Genomic DNA, 23,372 nt, shown 5'->3' on the forward strand with positions numbered 1-23,372 from the left:
ACAACCTTCCTTCATACGTATTTCCTGAAAATTACAATCTACAGAAGTTCAAGTTCAATGTCAACAAATATCTTCTTTCGTCTTCTCAACCTCCAACCCAAGCACAGTACTAAGTACTATAGGTTCTAACACCTCTCGTGTTTGGGGTTTACATAAAAGAAAGAAAAGAAAAAAGATCGTAAAATTTTTAGGCTCGCCGGGCCAGGTAGCAAGCTCGAAGATATTTTTATTATATTTACATTGGTAATTCTACTCATAGAGCAACAAAAAAAAAACAGTTTCAAAATCTTTTTATTAGGAAGTGATATTTTACATAATATTTATATACACATGCTGACACTTACAAAAAAAATGAATAAAATATTTCCATTTATTAATAAACATATTATACAGGGTGTCTCAAAAATATTGGTACAAACGTTTAGGGGAGGTAGGTAACATCTAAAGGAATGTGAATCGCATAGGAACCCATAACCGGAAACGTCACCGTAAGTCGGTACACGGCACTGTTCATCAGTTCGCGAGAAGGAAAATTTCTGGTTTACTCATTCAAGCAGTAGTCACCGCACTAAGAGCATGTATTGATATGCGAACTGTAAGCTGGCACACATGCATCTAGTGTATGGATTAGCAGAGGGCCCACACGGTGTGGGCAAGTATGGTCGGTGACTGCTTAGTCGGCCCATACCTGTTACCATTCCGCATGAACTCCGCTAAATATCGGATCTTTCTTGAACAAGTTCTACCAGGGTTACTTGACGATGTTCCAGCAAATGTGAGACGCAACATTTGGTTTCAACATGACGGGGCACCTGCCCATTATGGAAGGTGTGTTCGTGACCATTTGAACAGGTGTTTCAGGCATCAATGGATTGGCCGTGGTGGACCCGTTGCGTGGCCCCACGCTCAACTGATTTATCGAGCCTCGATTTCTTTCTGTGGGGGCCCTCAAATCTATCGTGTATGAATCGCCTGTGGAGATGGAAAGAGATCTCGTGGCGAGACTCGTCTGCACTGCTGCTACTGTCAAAGAAACTCCAGGTGTGTTCGACCGTGTCTGCCAATCCATTCATCCGGTGCCTCCGTAGCCGGGTGGGCAGGAGCAGCAGTGCATAGCACACGCTTCTTGATTAGACCGGGGTTCGAGCCCGTGACTACCAAATACGGAGGGTGCGGAAAGGTCAGGGAATGACCACCGCATATCCCCGGAGCAATATGGCCTTCGTTGCTAATGCTCCTAAAAACTAAATAACAAACAACGCATGCATCACGTCTCATGGTAGAACCTTCGAGCATCTGTTGTAACATCATGAAATGCATCCATCTCGTACTCCAGTGACACTGTCTTGTGTCTTTTCTGCTTCTTGTGCCTGTGCTACTACTTTCCCGTGACGTTTCTGGTTATGGGTTCCAATGCGATTTACATTCCTTTAGATGTTACCTACCTCCCCTAAACATTTGTACCAATATTTTTGAGACACCCTGTATATAAAGAATAAAATTATTATATTCCGTATATATATATATAATTTGTTTTATGAAACAAATTAGTAAGTACTCCCAAATACAGATATAAATCCCCATGCATATGATTTTAATTGACCGTATTTATCTTCCAAAAGATATTTATAGAATTGGGTTAGATCCATTTCTTTAAACCTAACCTTTAGCATAGCATCATTTTGCAGATCAGTCACTTCCAATTGAAGGTCTGATGGAAGCTCCTCAATTGTACAGCCAAATGGATTTTGAAATAAGGAAATGTGTTTTGCACTTGCATCAAGATCCGAAAACGTTGTTGTAACTGTAGTTTAAGTTCAGAAAATATATCCGCCGCAAATTTTTTTGGGAATGGGGATTTCGCTAATATTTGAAATTTTTTACAGCATGGAAAATGGTCAAACTTGGTTAATGTGATTTGTGTTTCAAACAATGCAAATTTTTGATGATATGACTTTATGACAGAATACGTTTCACATATGAGTACTGTTTTCACCTGTAATTTTAAGTTAAATTCGTTAAGATATCCCACGATGTCTGTAGCAAATGCTAATTTCCATAGCCATTCATTGTCAGATAATAGTGGTTGTGGGCAGTTTTTCTCATTTAGAAAAATTTCTATTGCTTCTCTGAGTTCAAAAAATCTCAATAAAACTTTTCCATTGCTGAGCCATCGAACTGCTATATGGTAGGGCAAATCAGGATATTCGGCTTCAATCTCTAATAAAAAAATACGAAACTGACGATGGTTAAGTCCATGAGAGTGAATAAAATTAACCGCTGACACAACTGGTTCAATAACACGTGACAGATTGAGGTGTTTTCCACAAAGAGCCTGCTGGTGAATAATACAATGAATTACCAGGGGTTTTGAACATTTAGCTTCTTCACAAGCCTTAAAAATTTGTCCAACTAATCCTTTCCCCGTTCCACACATTTTTACCACCATCAGTTGTGACACATTTTAACTGATTCCATTGCAAATTGTTTTCTCGTTTTCTCGACTTCCTTGAAGATATCTTCGCCTGTAGTTGTTCCATGCGACTATTCATAGAAACTGATTCTTCAGTAACCTGAAACTCAGTATTGACTCCTCGAATAAAAGCAACAATTGGGCAGTATCAGTAATGTCGTAGACTCATCAAGAGCCAACGAAAACCACTTGAAATTTTTTGCTTTATCTTTTAATTGACTCTTCATGTGGCTCCTGATGTCTTCAACTCTTCTAACAGTTGTTCTCGCCGAAAGACTGACAGATCGAAACAAATCCATTTTCTCTGGACACATTTCCTCGGCTGCCACAAGCAAACGTGATTTAATTAATTCACCATCGGTAAATGGTTTCCCTTTCTTGGCTAATAAATGAGCTATTCGTAAGCTTGCTTTAGTTACTGCTTCATTGTCATTTTTTATTTTAACGAATAAATTGCGTTGTGATGATGCATTACGTTTTAAACTTTCCAATTTTAGCTTCCGTTGATTTTCTGTGAGTTTTTGAATATTGTGCTGTGTGCTTACTTTGGTAATGATGACGTATATTGTACTCTTTTTACACAGCTATTGTGTCATTACATAATAAACATGATACTTTGTCATTTATTTCTATGACAAAATAATTCACACTCCATTCAGCTTTAAAAGCATGACATGCAAAGTCCACTTTTCTCTTCATATTTGGTCTTGAGGGTGACAGGGAAATGGTGGGTAATAAATAAAAAGGGGGGGAATCGCAGAGTGCCGTGACAGACAATTCTCCGTGCACCGCTAAAGCAAAACTGAGAGAAATGCTGGCAACACTTGTTCTGCGGTAGACGACAGAATGCGAATATGCGGCGTCAGTAGTGCCATGTGGAGGTCATTATTCTCAACTCGACTATCAGCTATTGCAGCGCGTAATTTGATTTATTTTAAATTTTTTTCACGTAAAAAACAATATTAACCCGCGGGCCGGATTAAAAAGAGGGGTCGGGCCGGATTTGGCCCTTTGCATGTTTTTTTACGGCCCCCAAGTTGACAATGGTTTTTATATTTTTAAATGGTTGAAAAAAAATTGAAAGAAGAATAATATTTCCTGGCAATGTGAAAATTTTATGAAATTCAAATTTCAGTGTCTATGAATAAAGTTTTATTGGAACACAGCCACGCTCATTCGTTTCCATATTGTAGCTGTCTGCTTTCGTGCTACAACAGCAAAGTTGAGTAGTTGCAACATAGACCATATGTGGCGCTCCATCGCTTCACACTGCTGCTTGGCACACTACAAATCGCAGTGATAACTTGACCACGTTTCACAGTACTGTGACATTTTATTTTATTACCAGTGCATATCCATTGTGTCAGAACAAGAAAAGTGGACTTCGAATGTCACACTTTTAATGCTCTGTGGAGTGTGGATTATTTTGTTATCGAATTAGATGCCAAAGGATTGTGTTTATTATGCAATGACACTATAGCGGTGCTAAAAGAATACAGTATATGTCGACATTACCAAACTAAGCACTCATCACAATATTCCCAACTCACAGGGAATCAACAGTCAGAAAAATTAGGAAATTTAAAATGGACTATCTTATCACAGCAGAATTTCTTCGCAAAAATAAAAAATTAAAATGAGGCTGCAACCAAAATAAGTTTGAGTGACTCATTTGTTAGCCAAGCAAGGAAAGCTGTTTACTGATGATGAGTTAATTAAATCATGTTTGATTGCAGCAGTCAAAGAAATATGTCTATAGAAAATAGACTTGTTTAAGACTATTAGATAACTAATAATCTGAATGATTATTTTGCATCTACATTGACACACTCATGTGTCAATGTAGATGCAAAGAACTTTGGAAACAAGAAATGCAGACCAATATAATTTATTGTTTAAATAGTAATATTCATATTAAAATGAATTCCATCTAAGTTAAAAAAAAAAAAAAACAATTTCTTTATTAATATATTAAGATAAAATTATTATTTCTTATAATTTGGTAATTTTTGCGATGGACATTATAAAGGAAAAAAAAAATGTTCAGTTTAATTGCCAAAAGCTTAATGGTTAATTTTATCTTGCATAGTTAATTTTTTTTTTGTTGTTTTGTTTTGTTTTCTGTTAAAGGAGGAAAACAAATGTAAATATCAAGCATTTTGACAAGTATTAAGCATTATGTTTTATAGTTGCTTGTAGGTCTAAATAATGACCAGTCAACAGTTGTTGCATAATTCAGCTGTAGTTGAATTAAGCAACATAAAATTCATTATAATTTCAACTGGTAAATAAGGCATCTTGTTAACAAATTAGTGTTATTTCACTAAAGTATCTTCAGTAAAGCTGTGCATAATCATTTAAAATTTGTATGTATTTTGCTCATGTAGTTGTTGCAATACAAAATAAACCCTAAGCTTAAATAGAAATACAGACTACATGGTATAGCATTGTCAGGCTGCTGTCAGAGAACCGTTTTTTTTTTTTTTTTTTGAACAGTTGTTGAATTTAGACGAGAATGATTAAAATGCATAAATAGATGGTACCAAAGTAGTATTTTGCTTAGATGTTATGGTTATTTGAAAGCTACACAGTGGAAAGTGATTTAGTGATATTAATTTCACAAATTAAAAGAAAATGTTCTATAAGTAAAAACGAGTCACAAGGTTGAAATTAAGATAAATGTTTCATTTTATCTCACACCTGTAACATTAGAAATTTTAGACATAATTTTGAATAAAGGTATGCTTATTAATTGCTTTAAATTTGATATGCATTATGCTGGAAGAGCATTGCACTGGATAAAAGATGCAATTTATTCATAAACAGCTATCAGAAAGAGAGAGAGAGAGAGAGAGATAACAGCATTTAATTTTGCATATTTGAAGTTTTATTAACCTTGAAGCAGTAATTAAGCTATTTAGCTTCTTGAAAATATTGAATGTTTTGGAATTATATGCCAAAAATTGTTGAAGTTCTGAACTTTATGTATGCATTTCACAGTTCTTAAATATGCTTTACTGCATAAAGTGTTTTTTTTTTTTTTTTCCATTGTGATATAAATTTAGGTTATGACACAGTTATGGTGGAAATGCATATGTGCTTTGTTGGGATTTTTTTTTTTTTTTTTTTTTTTTTTTGTTTAAGGGAAAGCTATTAAGAACTTGTAAAACAGGGAAACTTGAATAATTGGGAAATGCCACATATTTCAGAATAAAGGATATGCATTATATGCTATCTTCTGTGTCTGTGTAATTAAATCTTTTTATTCAATTTCATATTTTTCATTCTGAGTTCCAAAAAGAATTTTGGCATTTTTAAACCGAAATCTGACAACATTTTCTCTGGCGCCTCCGTAGCCAGGTGGGAAGGAGCAGTAGTGCGTAACACACGCTTCTTGATTAGACCGGGGTTCAAGCCCGTCACCACCAAATATGGAGGATGCGAAAAGGTCAGGGAATGACTACCGCATATCCCGGAGCAATATGGCCTTAGTTGCTAATGCTCCTAAAAAAAAACCAAATAACAACAAATAACATAACAACATTTTCTGACAGAAATAAACTCCTCTAATTTTAAAAGCTGTTTTTGTGCTGCACCTGTCTGATATTAGGTGTAAACTCAAGAAGTGGTGGCACATTATGGAAGGTTTCAAAACAACAATAACGAATGCATTATTTGAATTATAAATGAAATAATCTTGGGAAAACCTCTACATATGTTCCTTTGGAAATGGCTAAGATAAGAAATTTGTAAAGTTACATTTTAGAATAGCTTGTTTAATTCTTTAATTTCCTTGTTTAGAAATAAAGTGATATATTTTCCTAATGAATACTTGCAATGGTTTTCTATAGTCTTCAAGTCAGACAAGAGTGAAATGGAATGGGTGGTCAAACGGAGTGGACTTCACAGCGAGGATGCTCTTAATGACTGCTGTGTACGTTTAAGAGGTCTTCCATTTGGATGCTCGAAGGAAGAAATTGCCCAATTCTTTTCCGGTAAAATTCTTTTTATTTCTATATTAGCACAAAAATACCTGCTTAACAGTCAACTTTCTGATGTGTGTATACATTCCAAAACTTGTTACATTAGCTAAGAACTTTAAATATTTAATGTGGCAGAGCACCAATATAAATATTCAAATAAAATTATTGTGTTCTTAACAGTAACAGTATTAAAAAATATTTAACTCTTTGCAGTCCAGTGTAGCACCCATTGCAACATTATAAAATTCCATTTCCAGTCTAATGTTGCATACACCACATTTGTTGGCATTTCCCACTGTGTTGGTGCAATTTTTGTACTACTATTTATTTACATTTAATGTAATCAGTCTGAAATCTTCAATTGACTTGTATTCGATTGTTAATTGGAGGTGTCGTGTGTGTCATACTCTTTAGCTGGATGTTGTTACACTGTGAATGTTGTGTGTCTGTGTGTGTGTGTGTGTGGGGTCGTACTCCTTTAGTTGGATGTGGTTACACTATGAATGTTGTTTAGATTATGAAATTTGTTCAATTATTGTCCTGCTATTTATACTTCATATAAACGATCTAAAAACTAAGTCGATGTTTATGTTCAATTGTTAATGTCAGGTGGAGTTGCTTTTTCAGTGTCAAAGTTGCAAAGTAATTGATGCTCTGTGTTAGAATGAAGTCTTTAGATATGCCTTCAAGATTTTGTGAAGGCTTTTCTGATGGCAAAATTGAGAAATTGTTAGACCTTTCTGAAGTTATTGACGGTAGGGGGATAAAGGAACCTCTTACAAATTTTTCCATATGGTTTGACTGGGTTTTGGTTTCACTAAATAAATTTTTTGCTTTTGTTATCAACATGGGACTAAATAAAGAAACTGATATAAGGAAATATTGGTTTGCAGAAAGATTTCTGCAGATATTCTGGATGAAGCACCTCTGCCCACCTGCAAAATAGTACGTACTCTGAAGTAGTGAAAAAAAAATATTTTTGATTATTTGGATGGAAAGATTTGCGAATACAGTGGATTCCAGTTATTTGGGCCACCGGTTAATCGGGCAGCCGTTTATTAGGGGCGAATCTTAAAAAACAGAAACCAATTGAGAAAATAGCCAGGGTTTACTTCGCTTAATTGGGGCAGGAGACCGCAGGACTGGAGATTACCCTACGATTGTCTCCAACGGTACCATGTGGTTCGGTCAAAATTCTGGAGGTCACAACCATAAAACAATAAAAACAATTAGCAGTCACCTGTTTATTGGGCTTTTCTGTTAGTGAAATCTGTCATAAACGGACAGTAAACTCGATCTTATTGAATTTGCGATAATACCAACAGCTGCAATTCTGTGGGTTATTATGATGAAATGTGTTTACACTTCCATGAAATCTTCAATCATATAAAAAAAATTAATTTTCAGAACTTCTCTTCATTCCTATTTTTAAAGCTTGTTACTCTGTTGTCACTTGCACGTATTGTGTTACTTGTAATTTGTGCCAGCCGGGTGGGTAAAGTGCCTGCCTGGCAACCCAAAGGTCGCAGGTTCGATTCCTGCCTCAGGTTTGGATCAAAGTACTGCAGAAACCTTGGGAGGTTATGGCCACAGAAGCCTATGCGCCAACAACTACAAAAAAAAAAAAAAAACTTGTAATTTGTGTGTGCCGTGTTCTTTGTTATTGATTGCTTATCTTTTTACTGTTTTTAATTTTAACCCCCACCCACAAATGTCAATGAACAGAAATGTCAGCTAGCCAGTATGTACATATTACAGTACGTATTAATTATTCCGATTATCATTCCGTATATTCTTCCGATTTTCATGTATCATTTAATTTTTTAATTGGTAAGGTAATAAAGGGTAAATTTGTGCTTAATATTTCTTTACTTTTATAGCCTGTGGATAATATTCCTCTTATTTTCGCTAATTAGAATCGGTGTTTAATAGAATTAAAATTCAATTCGCAAATGTGATCACAATGACCGGCGCTTACTGTACATCGTATAGTGAATGTTACTTTACTGTGTTGAATTTGTTGTAATGTGATTTGATTGTACAGTGAACCAATTGTAAATGGGGGGGGGGTAAATTGTATTTTTAACTATTTACGTGAAACTTCGGATAATTGGAGCAGCTGCTTAATTGGGCCAAAATGCACTAATCCCGATGTGTCTCAAATAACCGGAATGGACTGTATTTTCTTCTAGGAAGAAATATTGCATTAGAGCTTTTAAACTTTTTTCACGCTGATATATATATATATATATATATATATTAGCTCATGTAAACCCAAAATAAATAATTTTTGAATATCACATTTCAGGTAGTCATATTTTTGACTACCTGAAATGTGCCAGGCCCAGTATACTCATTTTGGTTCTGCCCAGACTAAAGGTCATAAGAAGAGTGTGGTTAGGGCTTCAATTAGCAGGGCTTGGTCGCACTGCTCTGCCTCGGAGGATAGGGAAGAAGAAATCAAACGTGACATGGCCGACCTTATGAGATGTGGATACCCCCGGAACATGATTGAAGGTTGTGGACATGGTACTAGGAGGGGGTACCTGGTTCTGCCGCGTACATTCCCTACTATCTGGGCATTTCACAGCCAATAGCCCGCATCTTATGATCGTACCAATTACGTTGTGTGCAGCTTCCGGTCAGAAGCATGGTGATAGTGGCGGTTAAAGACCCCTTTGTGGGCGTTGACAACAGTGGGGTTTACAAAATTCAGTATCTGGATTGTGGGGGGGGATGTTGCGTAGGCGAGACTAAGCGCAGATTATGCAGTAGACTGGGGGAGCATAGTAGGGCGCGTAGGTTGGCTAATGTCTCTGGGTCGGCTGTGGTGGAACATGCCTGGGAAACTGGGCATGGTATAACAGCCAAAGGAGCTGTAATTACAGATAAGGTAGAGGGTTTCTGGAACCGGAATGGCTGGAGAGCCTAAGGATTTGTTCCTTGTGTGATCATAGCTTGAATAGGAATAAGGGTTATAGGATTAATGTCATTTTTGAGGCCGTTATCCTGGATAGGGATAAGCATTTTAAGGTTGTACAGCCCCGTGCCACTTCCGGGAAATGGAGTATGTGCAGATACCATAGTACATCCTTGGTCTGCTGGAAAGGCTTAGTGCTTTATAATGAATTGTTGATGCAGCAGATGCTGCCGAAAGCTTCAGTTTTACAGTAGTACAGGTTTAACGCTTTTAATGTATAGTATTTTCAAAAGTTTTTATATGATTGACATGAATTCATATGATTTATGGTATTTTAAATTATACTACATTTTATAGTCGATTTTATTTATGTTTATAAAGTTATAATTGGTCAGAGTTGGCAGCATCAATTATGGATAGATTTCCTGACCACAGAGGCCTTTTTAGTGAGATATTTTTGATTGTTACAGCTGGACTGCAAAGGGTAACAGAACAAATTATTAGTTTGAGACAAGGCCTTGTGATTGTTAACTTAAACTGTAGCTGCATTCTAGATGCTGAAAGATTGGCATGATGGATCTATTTATAGGAGTTGTATGAAAATTGCATTCAAGAAAGATTTAAGACCTGTTTTACCTTAGTTTGAACTACTTTTTTTTTTTTTTTTTTGCTAAATTATAAATTAAAGTCATTTATTTGCTATCACAGTTGAGATAATTATGTTTTGGAATATGCAGTGTATCCTTATTAATTCAATATTAGATTATTTGAAGTGTGATATATATTTTTAAGTTGCTACTGTCTCGTTAATATAAAGTTGTAAATGTTTTAAAAGGCTTTTGTGGGCATTTTAGTACAGATTATTCACAATAGGTCTACAATGAAATTTGAAGTCTGAATTAGGTCCTAAAACTTGCAAATAGCTTGTCTCCCAAGTAGTACAACAATTTAAAAACAAAAATGTATAAATAAGTTAAGTACATATACAACTTATGCACGTGTAATGCTAATATTTACAATACTTACGCCATTTAATATTTAAACCTAAATGTCTTTAGGCACAATTCCAATATATATATATAGAGAGAGAGAGATTTTTGGCCTCCCAATGGGCCTAAACATCAGTGGACTCATCTGAGCTATACTTAGATAAATTAGAGAATATTCGTTTATACTACAGATCACATATTACAGAAGTTATCTGGATGACATCCTAATTATCACAGATCATCTGACAATAAACAATATTCTACAGGTTTTTAATAATATCCATTCGAGATTAAAATTTAAATTGTAAATTGAAGCAGAAACACATTTCATTAATTTCCTTAATTTTACCCTACACAGATTAGATCACAAACTGAATTTTAGTATATATAGAAAACCCACCAATAAGGGAATGCTTTTACATTTCCATAGTTATCATCCCTATTTGTATAAAAAATCGGTCAAGATGAATCAATTTCTTAACGCTTTTAAATATTCTTCCATTCAGATTTCACTAATGACAGAAATAAATGAACTAACTAGAAGATTCATAAATAGGGGTTACCCTTTAACCTCTATAAAGTTAAAGCATTAGCACAGGGAAAAATAATAACCTCACAGCACATATTGTACGAAAATCTGACATGGCCAAAATATATTTCTTTACCGTTCCATATGTCATGTATCCTACAATAAACTTAACCAAATATGCAGGGGCACCGAAATGAAAATTATAGCAAAACATGAATAAATTATATATGTTCTTTAGAAACTGACCATCAAACACTACATTCGAATCACAACATGACCTTGTGATTCATGTGATTCATCATGTGTAAAAATTGCGACGCAGTCTATGTAGAATCTACCATGGGGGGTGGCACAGCTTTGAGCAAAACGACACAAAGCTTCAGGTCGGGCGGGTCGTTCAGATGCATCAGCACTTTTGCATGCAATAAATGAACAGCATTTATTCGGCTTTAATGAAACAAAAATAATAAATATTCAACATAGCTACCATAAATTACTTATTGCAGAAACCCTAGAGATGAAGCTATGTAAAAATTCAATCAGTATCGGTAGACCAATCTTATTATCCGACGATTGGTCATTTATGCGCATGCGTGAAGAACAAACATTACTACACAAGACAAAAGGTGTATGGTTGTGGGTTGCTCTTATTCCTGTGAATGTGTTGCTATATCACCTTTACAAAGAATTGTTAATGCATTGGACTAGGAGAGTTGGTTGAAAAAGAAGCATCCTATATCAAAAATAAAGGCAATCCTGTTAATTTCATAATATAATAGAATATAGGAATTATTGAGTACTTAATAGCTCTCTGTTATCAAATAGCAAATGCTTATATTAAACTAGAAGTCATTGCTTTCTAATATGATTAGCACAGAAGAACTAAATGCTAAGAATAATATCAACATAGTATGTTTAATCTGTAGTGAGGCTTTTGATACTGTTTTCCATGAATGTCTATTCTGTAAATAGGAAAAATGTGCCATTGGTGCAAAGGTACTATGGTAAAAAAAATGATTAAATGATCGGAGACAGAGTGGTTAAAAATGGATAGTGTCGTCAGTGGATCAAGATGTCATCCCAAGTGTCATGGGAATCGGTGTTTGGCCTTTTATTTTTTAATCTCTGTTAATGTCATTGATGAGAGCTTGGTGTTGAAGTGTGCTAATGATACAAAGGTTGAACGAGTGGTAGCTGATAATATTCTGGAGGCATGCTCTTTCAAAAAAACCTAGATTTTTTTCATCCTGTGTGCAAAGCATGCAAAATTAAGGAAATTCTTCCACACATGCTGTGTGGAAGAATGCAATTCGCATTCAGCTTACTCAATTCATTCAAGGCCCGAAACACCTCAATCAGATCACCCTGCAGGTGCCTAGTCTCCAGACGCTGCAATTTGCAGTAATGAAGCGTGTCTAAGTTTATTTTTATTTACTTCTCTTTTATTTACTTCTCTGACCCATTGAAGCAGATCTATATCCTTCCTGAAGTGAGGCCTCCAGACCTGTATATGATACTTTAGATGTGGCCTAACCATGACCTTGTAGAAAGGGATAATCACCTCCTTATCTCTACTAGAAAAGTTTCTTTTTATCATTGACAAAACTCCATGAGCTGCCTAGCAGCACATCTGCAGTGCTCAGAGAATTTCATATCTGACTGCACAGTTATCCCATGTCTTTTTCATTTTCCACTACCCTGAGTGTACTACCACACAGTTGATAAATTACTCTGAGATTACTGTTACCCACAGTCCGTTGATAACCACTCTGCCTTCATCCCTTTATCCATAGCAGTAGCTTGCCCTTAATGTCACGTTGCTCCAGTTTATACAGCAGTCTTTTATGTGCAACAGTATCAAAAGTCTTCCTGAAATCCAAGTACAGTCAGTCCTCGAATAGCACAATAGTTGTGTTCCTAGAAACCTTCGTGCAATATAAACAACAGGCCCTATGGGAAAAATAGGGTTAGGTGCCGACCACCCAAGATTAAACACACATTTATAAGGAAAACATTACAATCATAATAAAATATTGCTAATGCTTTTGCTTCTATCGTAAGCAAACTTGTTTTTTGTTTGATTTTCTATCCAAACAGATGACAGCCGTTCCATCTCTTCCAGTTCTTTGTGTTGATCTAATGGATTTTAATTACACTTTAGTTGTTCCTGCAGTGAAAGTTGTTTTTATTTTCTCTGCATCCTTTCTGTAATTCTCGGCGTTGGCTCATTTAGACCTGTAGCACGTGCAATATCACATGGTCTTTCATTTCGCTCAAAACATTTCACAATTTCATATTTGTTCTCTATCGACAGAGGCAGACTGGCCATAAGCCCTACCGGGGAAACCCCGGAGGCCGGTGTGATTTTGGCCATAAACGCTAGTGTGAGGCCACTACAAATTTTCCCGGGTAACAGTTTTTGACCCAGTTCACCTCTGTTTATCGATATTGCTTTTCTTTTTCTTTCTGAATCTGTAGTGTCTTCACCAGGACTCTTCCTCTTCACACCTTTTAAGAATTTTACTAAGTTTTAAGGAATAAAGCACAATTACAAAATGAGGAGGTACACTTGATGCACATAAACAAAGCTTTGCGCATGTAGCAACTGAATAAACAGCTCCGTAAATGCAGAGACACAATATTAACACCTCACTAGCTCACATTTTACTAAAGCACATTTCTGCAGGGTTACTACCATAAAACAATAAAAACAATTTCCAGTTGCGTTTCTGCTAGTGGAATCTGTTATAAATTCCAGCCATTGCATTTGCGATGGCTGGAATTGTGTGGGTGTTTACGTTATTATGGTGAAATGTGTTTCCCCTTCACTGATATTAAAAACATAAATACATTTTCAGAATCTTCTCTTCATTCCTATCGTGTTGCGTTAAGTTGGGGTGATTCCACGTTCGACTTCCATTTCTTGTAAACACAAAGGCGAATCGTGCATAAGCAAATTCGGTTTGTGTTATATACGATAACGTTCGCCTATTTATAAATCGTGTATGATTGAATTCGTGTAGTGTAAACACAGTGTTATATGAGGACTGACTGTATGTGATATCAAAATTATTTTTTGCATCCAGTTCCTTGGTCGCTGCATCATAGAAACCAGTTAGATTGGTTAGACAAGACCACCCCTCAACAAATCCATGTTCTTAATGCAGTATAATTGCATAGGTTCAGATTTTTGCATAGGCACATATTAGTATCAGTAGAGGTAAGACAGTGCAGGAAAGCAAGTGTATAGGGCATCAGCCAGAGAAAAAAAATGTATGTAATGTGTTATAGTTCAAGCTCATTCATTGTTTTCTAAAATGAACTGATTGTTTTCCTTGTTATCAATAGAAGTGAAAAGTTAGTATAGTTAACTCCTTATAGTAAAATTTTTATAAAAAAAAATTAAATATTATTATCTCATCAATTAATTACTACGATTATAACAACTTTTATAGAACACTTAAGAAAACTGTAGTTTTACATTATCTAAACTTAGGTGAACTTGGATGTTCAGTTTAATTTGAACTATAAAATTTATTGCTCTTCTTCTTCTGTATACTTTTTTTGAAATCTCTTTACTTCTTATACAGGCGAACTTGGTTATAACGAGGACGAAAATTACGAGATCACAGCTGTAATGAGCAAAAAGCCATAATGATTTTAATTTACGCATATTCCCATATAATCATGCACTGTTATAATGAGTGTACTACATGGATATACCGAACAAATTTTTGTAACTATGCAAACATTCTTAATTGCTTGGATAGTTGAAAAACCCCAATTCTTGCAATAGACTAAAATGAAAAGGACGATAGCTTTATAATCCATCTGCATCGGATTAACAGCTGGTTTATGACCTTGTCCTCCAGGGACAGGGGTTATACAATAGTGCATTGGCGTTCCACTTGTTGCAATACCCTATTTACAAATTGTCTTGTATTCACTGAATCATAAATTTATTTTGGGACTTTAGGAACGTTGTATGCATTTTGGGCTTCTAAGAATCCAGATCACTTTATCATTTTAAAGTAAAATCAGTTAGAAATGAACCCTTCCTTCGGAAACATGTCTACTAACAAAAGAAAGTCTCTCTCGATTCACGAAAAAGTCAAAATTATTCGTGAGTGAGAACTTGGTGCAAGTGTTTAAAAAGTTTTTTCTGTCCTCCCCAAGTGTTGTCTACATTGTGGAAGAACAAAGATGTTTATATATCGGCACTGAAAAAGAATATAAGCCAAGGGAAAAAAAGAAAGAAATTAGAACGTGTGAGGTTACAAACGTTGAGGAAGCATTGCTTCAGTGGTTCACCACACAAAGAAGTGCTGGATTTTCAACAGACGGTCCGATCTTGAAGGCTCAAGCGAAAAAATTTACTAAACGATTCGGATGCGACGGTTTTGTGTGTAACAGCTGTTGGCTGGATCGATTTAAAAACCGACGTAGCAACATTTATGCAAAAATTAATGGAGAATCTCGATCTGCAGATCCAATAATGGCAAATGAATGGATTGACCGTGTTTGGTCAGAAATCAGGAAAGTTTTCAGTGACGAGGATATCTATAGCAGTTGTGCTAAAAACTTGGGCAGATGGGCTAAGAAGTGGCAACTGAAGTTTAACATTGGAAAATGCAAAGTACTGCATGTGGGTAGAAGTAATTCCAGAGTAACCTACCTACTGTGTGATACTACACTTAGGGGGGGTGCCTCCGTAGCCAGGTGGGCAGGAGCAGCAGTGCGTAGCACAAGCTTCTTGATTAGACCGGGGTTCGAGCCCGTGACCACCAAATACAGAGGATGTGGAAAGGTCAGGGAATGACCACCGCATATCCCCGGATCAATATAGCCTTAGTTGCTAATGCTCCTTAAAAAAAACCAAAACCAAATAACTACACTTAGGGTGGTAGAAAATGAAAAAGACCTGGGAACGATTATGCAGTCAGATATGAAGTTTTCTGAGCAATGCAGACAGGCTCCCAGAGCAGGCCATGGGGTATTGTCGGTGATATACAGGAATTTTGCTAGAAAAGGTGATTATCCCTTTGGCAGTGGTCAGGCTATGCCTACTGCGTACAGGTCTGCAGGGCCTCATTTTAGGAGCGATGTACAGTTGCTTGAGCGAGTACAGAGAAGGGCAACAAGATTGATGGGGGGGGGAAGGGTTCTCTTACCAAGAAAGGCTTAAGTTCTGCAAATTGCAGTGGCAGCACCTGCGCAGTGATCTGATTGAGGTGTATAAGGCTTTGAATGATATGAGCACGCTGAATTTTGATTGAGGAAATCCTTTAAATTGAGAAAAGACAGTTGTAGAATAGATGTGCGGAAATTTGCCTTTAGCCAGTGGGTGGATAATTGCTGGAACAAACTTCCATGTGTCGTTGTGGAGGTTGTTAGCTTAAATAAATTCAATGAGGAACTGGACAAACTTTTAGAGAGAACTGTTGTGTGTTAAATTGGGGTTTTTTTTTTTTTTTTTTTTTTTTGGTTAATGCTCCATAAGCTCTCTTGCATCACATGCCTCTATTACTACTACTACAACAAAACAGGACTTTATTTTATAATTTGACACCTGACAGTACATTTAAATTCAAAGGGGGGAAATGTGTTGGTGAAAAAACATCAGACTTACGTGGTGCTCATATGTGCAAATATGCAGAAACTGATTAAAAAAAAAAAAAAACTGTTCTCGGAAAATCGTTAATATCTCGGTGTTTTAAAAAACGTAATGAAACTTCCTGTGGATTACACTGCAAACAAGAAAGCTTGGATGACTTCGGATATTTTTCGGCAATACATAAATGATTGGAATAAGGAGCTATTCAAAAGAAGAAAAGTATTTTATTGTTAGTTGATAACTGTCCTGCACATCCTCAGATTCAAAATTTGTCCAACATTAAGCTAGTGTTTCTCCCTCCCAGTGCGACATCAATTTTACAACCAATGGACATAGGTGTAATCAAAAGTTTGATTGCTTTAAGAAATCGAAATTAAATTCAAATGAAATTTCAGTTGTAGATGATGAAGAATATGGAAACGAAGAAAACAACTTAGCATTATCCAAATGGTTGCTACGTAACAAAGTTGTAGGTTTTAATATAGATAACATCGATGAATTTGTACGAGGCGATAACTTATTAACTAGTGGTCTTCCTACAGAGAGTTACATTGTAGATGCTGTGCTCAACAAAGACAATAAAGATGATGATATGATGACAATTGAAAGTGAATCAAAATCAGTGCCAACAATCTCAAAGTGCAATGGACACATTAGTCCAGTGGTTTTCAACCATGGTGCTGAGGCACCTTAGGATGCGGCAACAAACATTCCAGGGGTGTCACGTAATTTGGGCTTAAGTTACTTAAACTTATTATTTTTTTAAAATTTATATGTTTATTTCATTATAAAAAGGTGTATAGAATTTTTTAATTTTGTGGTGATCTTTAATTGATGTTTACTTGGTACCCTACAGGGTGTCTCAAAAATATTGGTACAAACGTTTATGGGAGGTAGGTAATGTCTAAAGGAATGTGAATCGCATAGTCCCCTAACTGGAAACGTCACCGTAAGTCGGTACAGGGCGCTGTTCATCAGTTCGTGAGAGGAAAAATTTCTGGTTTACTCATTCAAGCAGTAGTTGCCGCACAAAGAGCATGCATCGATATATGAACTGTGAGCTGGCAGACATGCACCTAGTGTATGGATTAACAGAAGGCAATGGATGAGCCGCTCAACGAATTTATGGAGAATGCTTCCCAGGCAGACACTGGACCACCGTTTGTTTGCGTGTGCGCATCAGAATTCGTGTGGTTATGGGTCATTTAGAGGTAATAGGAGTAGCGCGGGCAGACCACGTTCGACGCAAACTCCTGCCATGGAAGAAAGTGTGTTGAATGCCGTCCAGAATAATCCTACTACCAGCACACGTGCCATTGCCCCTGCCTTAGGAGTGTCTCGTTGCAGTGTACAGTGTGTCTGGCACAACAATTCCTTATATCCCTTTCATCTCCAAGGGTTCAGTTACTGCTCCCCCAAGATCATCCTGCACATATGGTTTTGCGCAGTGGTTTCTCCAAGAAAGTGTTCAAGACTTGAATTTTCCAGCCTATGTTTTGTTCACGGACGTGGCTTATTTCACTCAGGAAGGCTTATTCAATCAGCACAATGCTCATGTGTGGGCTCACGACAAGCCACACGGTGTGCGCCCCCATGTGGCACAACATCACTTCGCAATAAATGTGTGGGCAGGTATGGTCGGTGACTGCTTAGTCGGCCCATACTTGTTACCATCCTGCATGAACTCCGCTAAATATTGGATCTTTCTTGAACAAGTTCTACCAGGGTTACTTGACGATGTTCCAGCAAATGTGAGATGCAACATTTGGTTTCAACATAACGGGGCGCCTGTCCATCATGGAAGGTGAGTTCGTGACCATTTGAATTGGAGTTTTGGACGTCGATGGATTGGCCGTGGTGGACCCGTTGCCTGTCCCCACACTCACCTGATTTATCGAGCCTTGATTTCTTTCTGTGGGGAGCCCTCATATCTATCGTGTATGAATCGCCTGTGGAGACAGAAATGGATCTTGTGGCGAGACTCGTTTGCGCTGCTGCTACCATCAAAGAAACTCCAGGTGTGTTCGACCGTGTCCACCAGTCCATGCTGTGGTGGTGTCACGCATGCATCGTGTCTCATGGTGTAACCTTCAAGCATGTGTTGTAACATCATGAAATGCATCCATCTTGTACTCCATTGTTAATATTATGTCAAATAAATGTTTGCCACTAATTACTGTCTTGAGTCATTTCTGCTTCTTGTGCCTCTGCTACTACTTTCCCGTGACGTTTTCGGTTATGAGTTCCTATGCGATTTACCTTCCTTTAGATGTTACCTACCTCCCCTAAACGTTTGTACCAATATTTTTGAGACACCCTGTATATAAAGAATAAAATTATTATATTCCGTATATATATATAATTTGTTTTATGAAATGTAATTTTTATAATATACACACACACACACACACACACACACACACACACACACACACACACACATATTGAGAGAATTGGATCTAACAGACAGAAAATTGATTAGATTGAGTAGGGGTGCCGTTATTAAAAAAAAAGGTTGAAAACCCCTGCATTACTCAATTTTTTTGAAGGAACCGAGGCAAGTAATGAGACTTTTAACGCATTGAGTGCTTTAACGGGAAAATATCAAAGTGAAATCTTTAAAACACATCAATTTTAAGATTCATAAATAAAGACTAATTGAAATCATGTTTATTATTAAATAGTATTGTTTTTAATTACAATGAAATAAATTGTGTTTAGTATTAAGTGTACGGTTTAAAATTACAGACAAATAAATTGTGTTTAATATTAAGTTTATTGTAGTTTATACAGGCATATCAATACAAATAACACATAGGTATATACTTATATTATTTTTTTCTCTCTAATATTTTGTTTTTGGAATCCATCTTTTATCAAGTTATTGAGAACTTAAAAAAAATGAGGCAGATTTAACTCATCGCTGATATAAAGTGTTCATTATTTAATGGCTCCATGAGTTTTTCCATATCCGCTATCACTGATATAGTGAGTAACAGCTATAACGAGAAAATTTTGCCGGCCCCCTGATGCTCGTTATAACCAAGTTTAACTGTATATGTATTTCTTCAGCAACACCATATTCATGAGTCTTACATAACACATGAAGCATGCATGGACATCTAAAGCTGACAGTATGTATTAAAACCATATTTAATCTAATTTCTTTTTTCCATACAGTTTGTATGGAAAAAAGAAATATTAATTTCTGAACTTCTATGGGCCTGATTTTAACAAAATTTGGTATGGTGATTTGACAAATATTTTTAAATGACCAAATGTAAATGTTCATGAAAATCCATTCCTTTGGGAGTTGAGGTGTTACTTGCAGATGGACATGTTGAAGACAATAGGCACATATGCTTATGCAGGTAGCCCTCGTTTTGCAGCAATTCTCAATAGTTACAGTCACTAACCACAAGGCCACTTTTATTTATTTATTTTTGCAATTTTTTTATAAATTGAAAGTTTAAAATCGTCAGACAAAATTTATCGCCATCTTACTGTACTATGTATCATGCACTGTTCATATGATCAAGGATAATCAGAGACGAGAAAGCTTCCCACCCTCAAAATAGCCACTCATGAATGCGGATGGTAAAGGTCCATGCAGTTGAAGCATTCAGTTGGTTGTTGTTTACTCCAGTGGTTCCCAAACTACTGAGATGTACACACCCTTTCAAAAATCAAAAAAGGTTTGCAAACCGCCCATACTGAAGGCAGCATTCAAACCTGTGACCTTTAACTTTGACCTTTTTCACCATAAACATCTAAACATCCAACCATCTTTTGCAAAGGTTATAAGGATTAGAGCTAATGTATTATCTAATAAAAATAGCAAATTACCTCTGAATAGCTGGCCATCTGCATAGCCGTCAGAAAACTGGAATTTTCATAAACCAGGTATGTGCTGGGTCCCAAGGGTCTGCTGTAATTGCTTGTTTATTTAGGACTCCCAGCATACCTTGTAAATTCCCCCCCCAAACCATTCACCTTGTTTTTCATTTAATTCCATGCCATATGTATTACCTCCAAAAAAGTATATGGAGACACATTCTGTTTCACAGTGACTTAATTGCCACTCTCTTCAGTCAAGTGTCATTTTCTTTGGCTGCTCTGACTCTGACTATTGTTGAAATCAACAATAGATTGCATTGGATGTGTGTGTGTGTGTGTATATATATATATATCCCTGCTACAGAAAAGTGACCATTGAATTGCCAATGTGGAACACTTGTTGATCTAGCCTTCCCTTGATATTTCCATTCATCCCTTAGCTGTTCAAATTGTTGTGTTGGGCTAGCTTATTCTAACCTTTTTTACAATCGCATTCATGAACCATTCTCGAAAACAGCATCACATCACAACACCACTATCTCTGAATCCATTGTTGGCACAGTGCACTCTGGCAGCCGATTTTCTCTGGGCCAATATCTGTCATCTGACCAGAATAGAATGGAGCAAAATAAAGCCAATTTCCACTGCCTTTATGGACAAATTACATCTTTTGTTGCACTGTACAAAGCAAAACTGCTGATTGTAGTTGATGATGTTTGGCTAATGTGCTACCACTCTCCCTCCCATGGAAACCAAGGCTGTGCAGCTCCACCCATCCATGTTTTTGCAGACCTTGACCTGTGTTTGGTATCTTAAACTCCTGGTTGATCTGTTTCTGAGAATGTCTGATGAGATTATCATACTGTATTCTGAGTAACTTGTCATGTAGATTGGTCTTCTGTGCATTACTTGGAGGGTGTTGGTACCATCGTACTTTCATCTCATGATAATATCACTGATTGTTGACTTTGAATGGTTGGCCCCTAGTGGTCAATCTTTTAGTGCCAAATATGTTGTTAAAAAAATAATAATTTTTCTGTTCCGTATAAAGAAAGAAAACATGTAAAATTAAGTAGTCTAATTGTTATTATAAAAAAAAAAGTAACTTGAAAGTTTCTAATGTGAAATTTGTTGCTGTGTAAATTTGGTTTTCAGCGCCGACAGATGTGGCCGAAAGACCATAAAACAAATTTGTCTCTGAACAAACAAACAAAAAAAATAAATAAATAAATAAAATAAATCTTTTTTTGATAGCTTTACACCTATATATTATTCTGTGCATGGCACACCTCACTCCAGGGATGACATTCCATTGGTTTTCCATCTATATGGCATCTGACAATGACAACCCCCCTCTCAAAATCAGTAAGCTCAGCTCTGCATGCCATGACAATAACTTGTATCACTCATATGCCTTCGTTGTATACTGGTCTGAGACACTTGTTTATCTATTTAGATCCAGTGAACTGTGATCCTTTTTGGAGAGTAGTATAGAAGAATCAATTTCACTTGTGCTTATAGCTGCCATTAGACTGTTAGTCTATGTATTCCCATGAACTAGCAGTTTTCCAAACCAACTGGTCATTGGGGACACTGCTTCAATAGCATCAACAATATTCTTGTGTCCCATCTATTTAAGTGGATCCCATTTCTGTAAAAATTTCTCCTCTTAACAGGACTAGGCCATGAGAAAAATTCGATTACACAAGGCTTGTACAATCTCTCCAGGGCCAAACCAATTGACAAAGTGTTTGTGTATTCCTGCCTGTCATGCTATGAAAAAATTTCAGACACCCATATCTAAGCTCAGCTCGTGGATTTCTCTCATCATTGCGTGTTAAGTAAATCCTGAAATCACCTATGCTTAATATCATTATTACAGACATGTACTAATACTCATAACTGTATATATATATATATATATATATATGAATTAGGATTTTTTTTTTTTTTTTTTTTTTTGGCAAAAATATGCTGTACATGTATAATAGGTTAACTAATAAATTTTAAATTTAAACTGATAAAAGGAATCATCCAGTTGCAACATCTGTGAATCTCTTCAGGAGTAAAAAATGCTTGAAGTTAAATAGGACTTACATCATTGGTAGTAGCTAAGTAATGCTACAGTTAATCTATAGTCATGGGAGGTGTTGAACTCTTCTTCCATTTTTTCTCGATTTTATACTTGATACCATAATCTGAATGGCCTCCATAGCCGAGTGGTCTTGAGCAGGAGTGCAGTAGCACACGCTCTTTGAGTAGACTGGGGTTCAAGCCCCTGACTGCTGAATACGGTCGATCTGCCAACCCGCACTGGACCAGCGTGGCAGATTATGGTCCATTTCTCTCAGCATGAATTGTTGAGGAGGCTTCCATCCTGCAGTGGGTTGATAATGGCTGCACTTTGCTTTTACTTTTTTTTACCATAATCTGAATGTGGATAGTCAAGAGTATGAACTGTCACAACCAATTACTTATTAACAATGTGCTCATTATCTTGGCAGTAGTGGATGTAAAAAGAAACATTTAATTGTTAAGTTAATGAATTTATTTTGAAGTTAATGAATTAATCCATCAAAGAGGATTAAAAATCATGACTAATAGAGATTTTTGTAATCATATAAATGCAGACAAAGATATCCCATGAAATGTTTTGGAATATATGGCAGAAATGTTTTTTTTTAAAGTTTAAGAATAAAAGTTTTATAAAAAGTTTTTCATTCTACACTGCTTTAAAAAATATTCAAGCAGTTAAAATAATTTGGGCAAGATTTGTTCCTGTTGTTTTTCCATCCTTGATTGAATTTCTATAATCAAGTGTACAGTGTATGGTAATCAGATCAGAAATAAAAATTGATAATAAATCTGCAAAGGAAATTGATAATACAGGTCAACAAGTATTTTTCAAGAGAAAAATATGGACTTAAGGTAAACCTTTGGATGCTGATTCCACATCCTTGTTCTTGTAAAAAGTCTAGATTTTGTGATGAGACTGATTGCATCAGTCACATGCCTATTCAGCCAACG

The 23,372-nt window shown here is 36.3% G+C and overlaps 1 protein-coding gene across 2 annotated transcripts in view; it reads left to right on the forward strand.

Moving 5' to 3' along the window:
* The window catches only part of LOC150081499 (heterogeneous nuclear ribonucleoprotein F-like), a 210,699-nt gene that overhangs the window by 38,974 nt on the left and 148,353 nt on the right, over nt 1–23,372 (forward strand). For both annotated transcript variants that reach the window (XM_090379334.1, XM_090379335.1), the window contains exon 4: nt 6,325–6,468. In XM_090379334.1, coding sequence (XP_090235460.1) covers nt 6,325–6,468 — 144 coding nt within the window. The remainder of the gene's footprint in view (nt 1–6,324; nt 6,469–23,372) is intronic.

This window comes from Mastigoproctus giganteus, chromosome 8, assembly GCF_048544385.1.
Source record: "Mastigoproctus giganteus isolate SK-2022 chromosome 8, ASM4854438v1, whole genome shotgun sequence".
Classification (NCBI taxonomy): Eukaryota; Metazoa; Arthropoda; class Arachnida; order Uropygi; family Thelyphonidae; genus Mastigoproctus; species Mastigoproctus giganteus.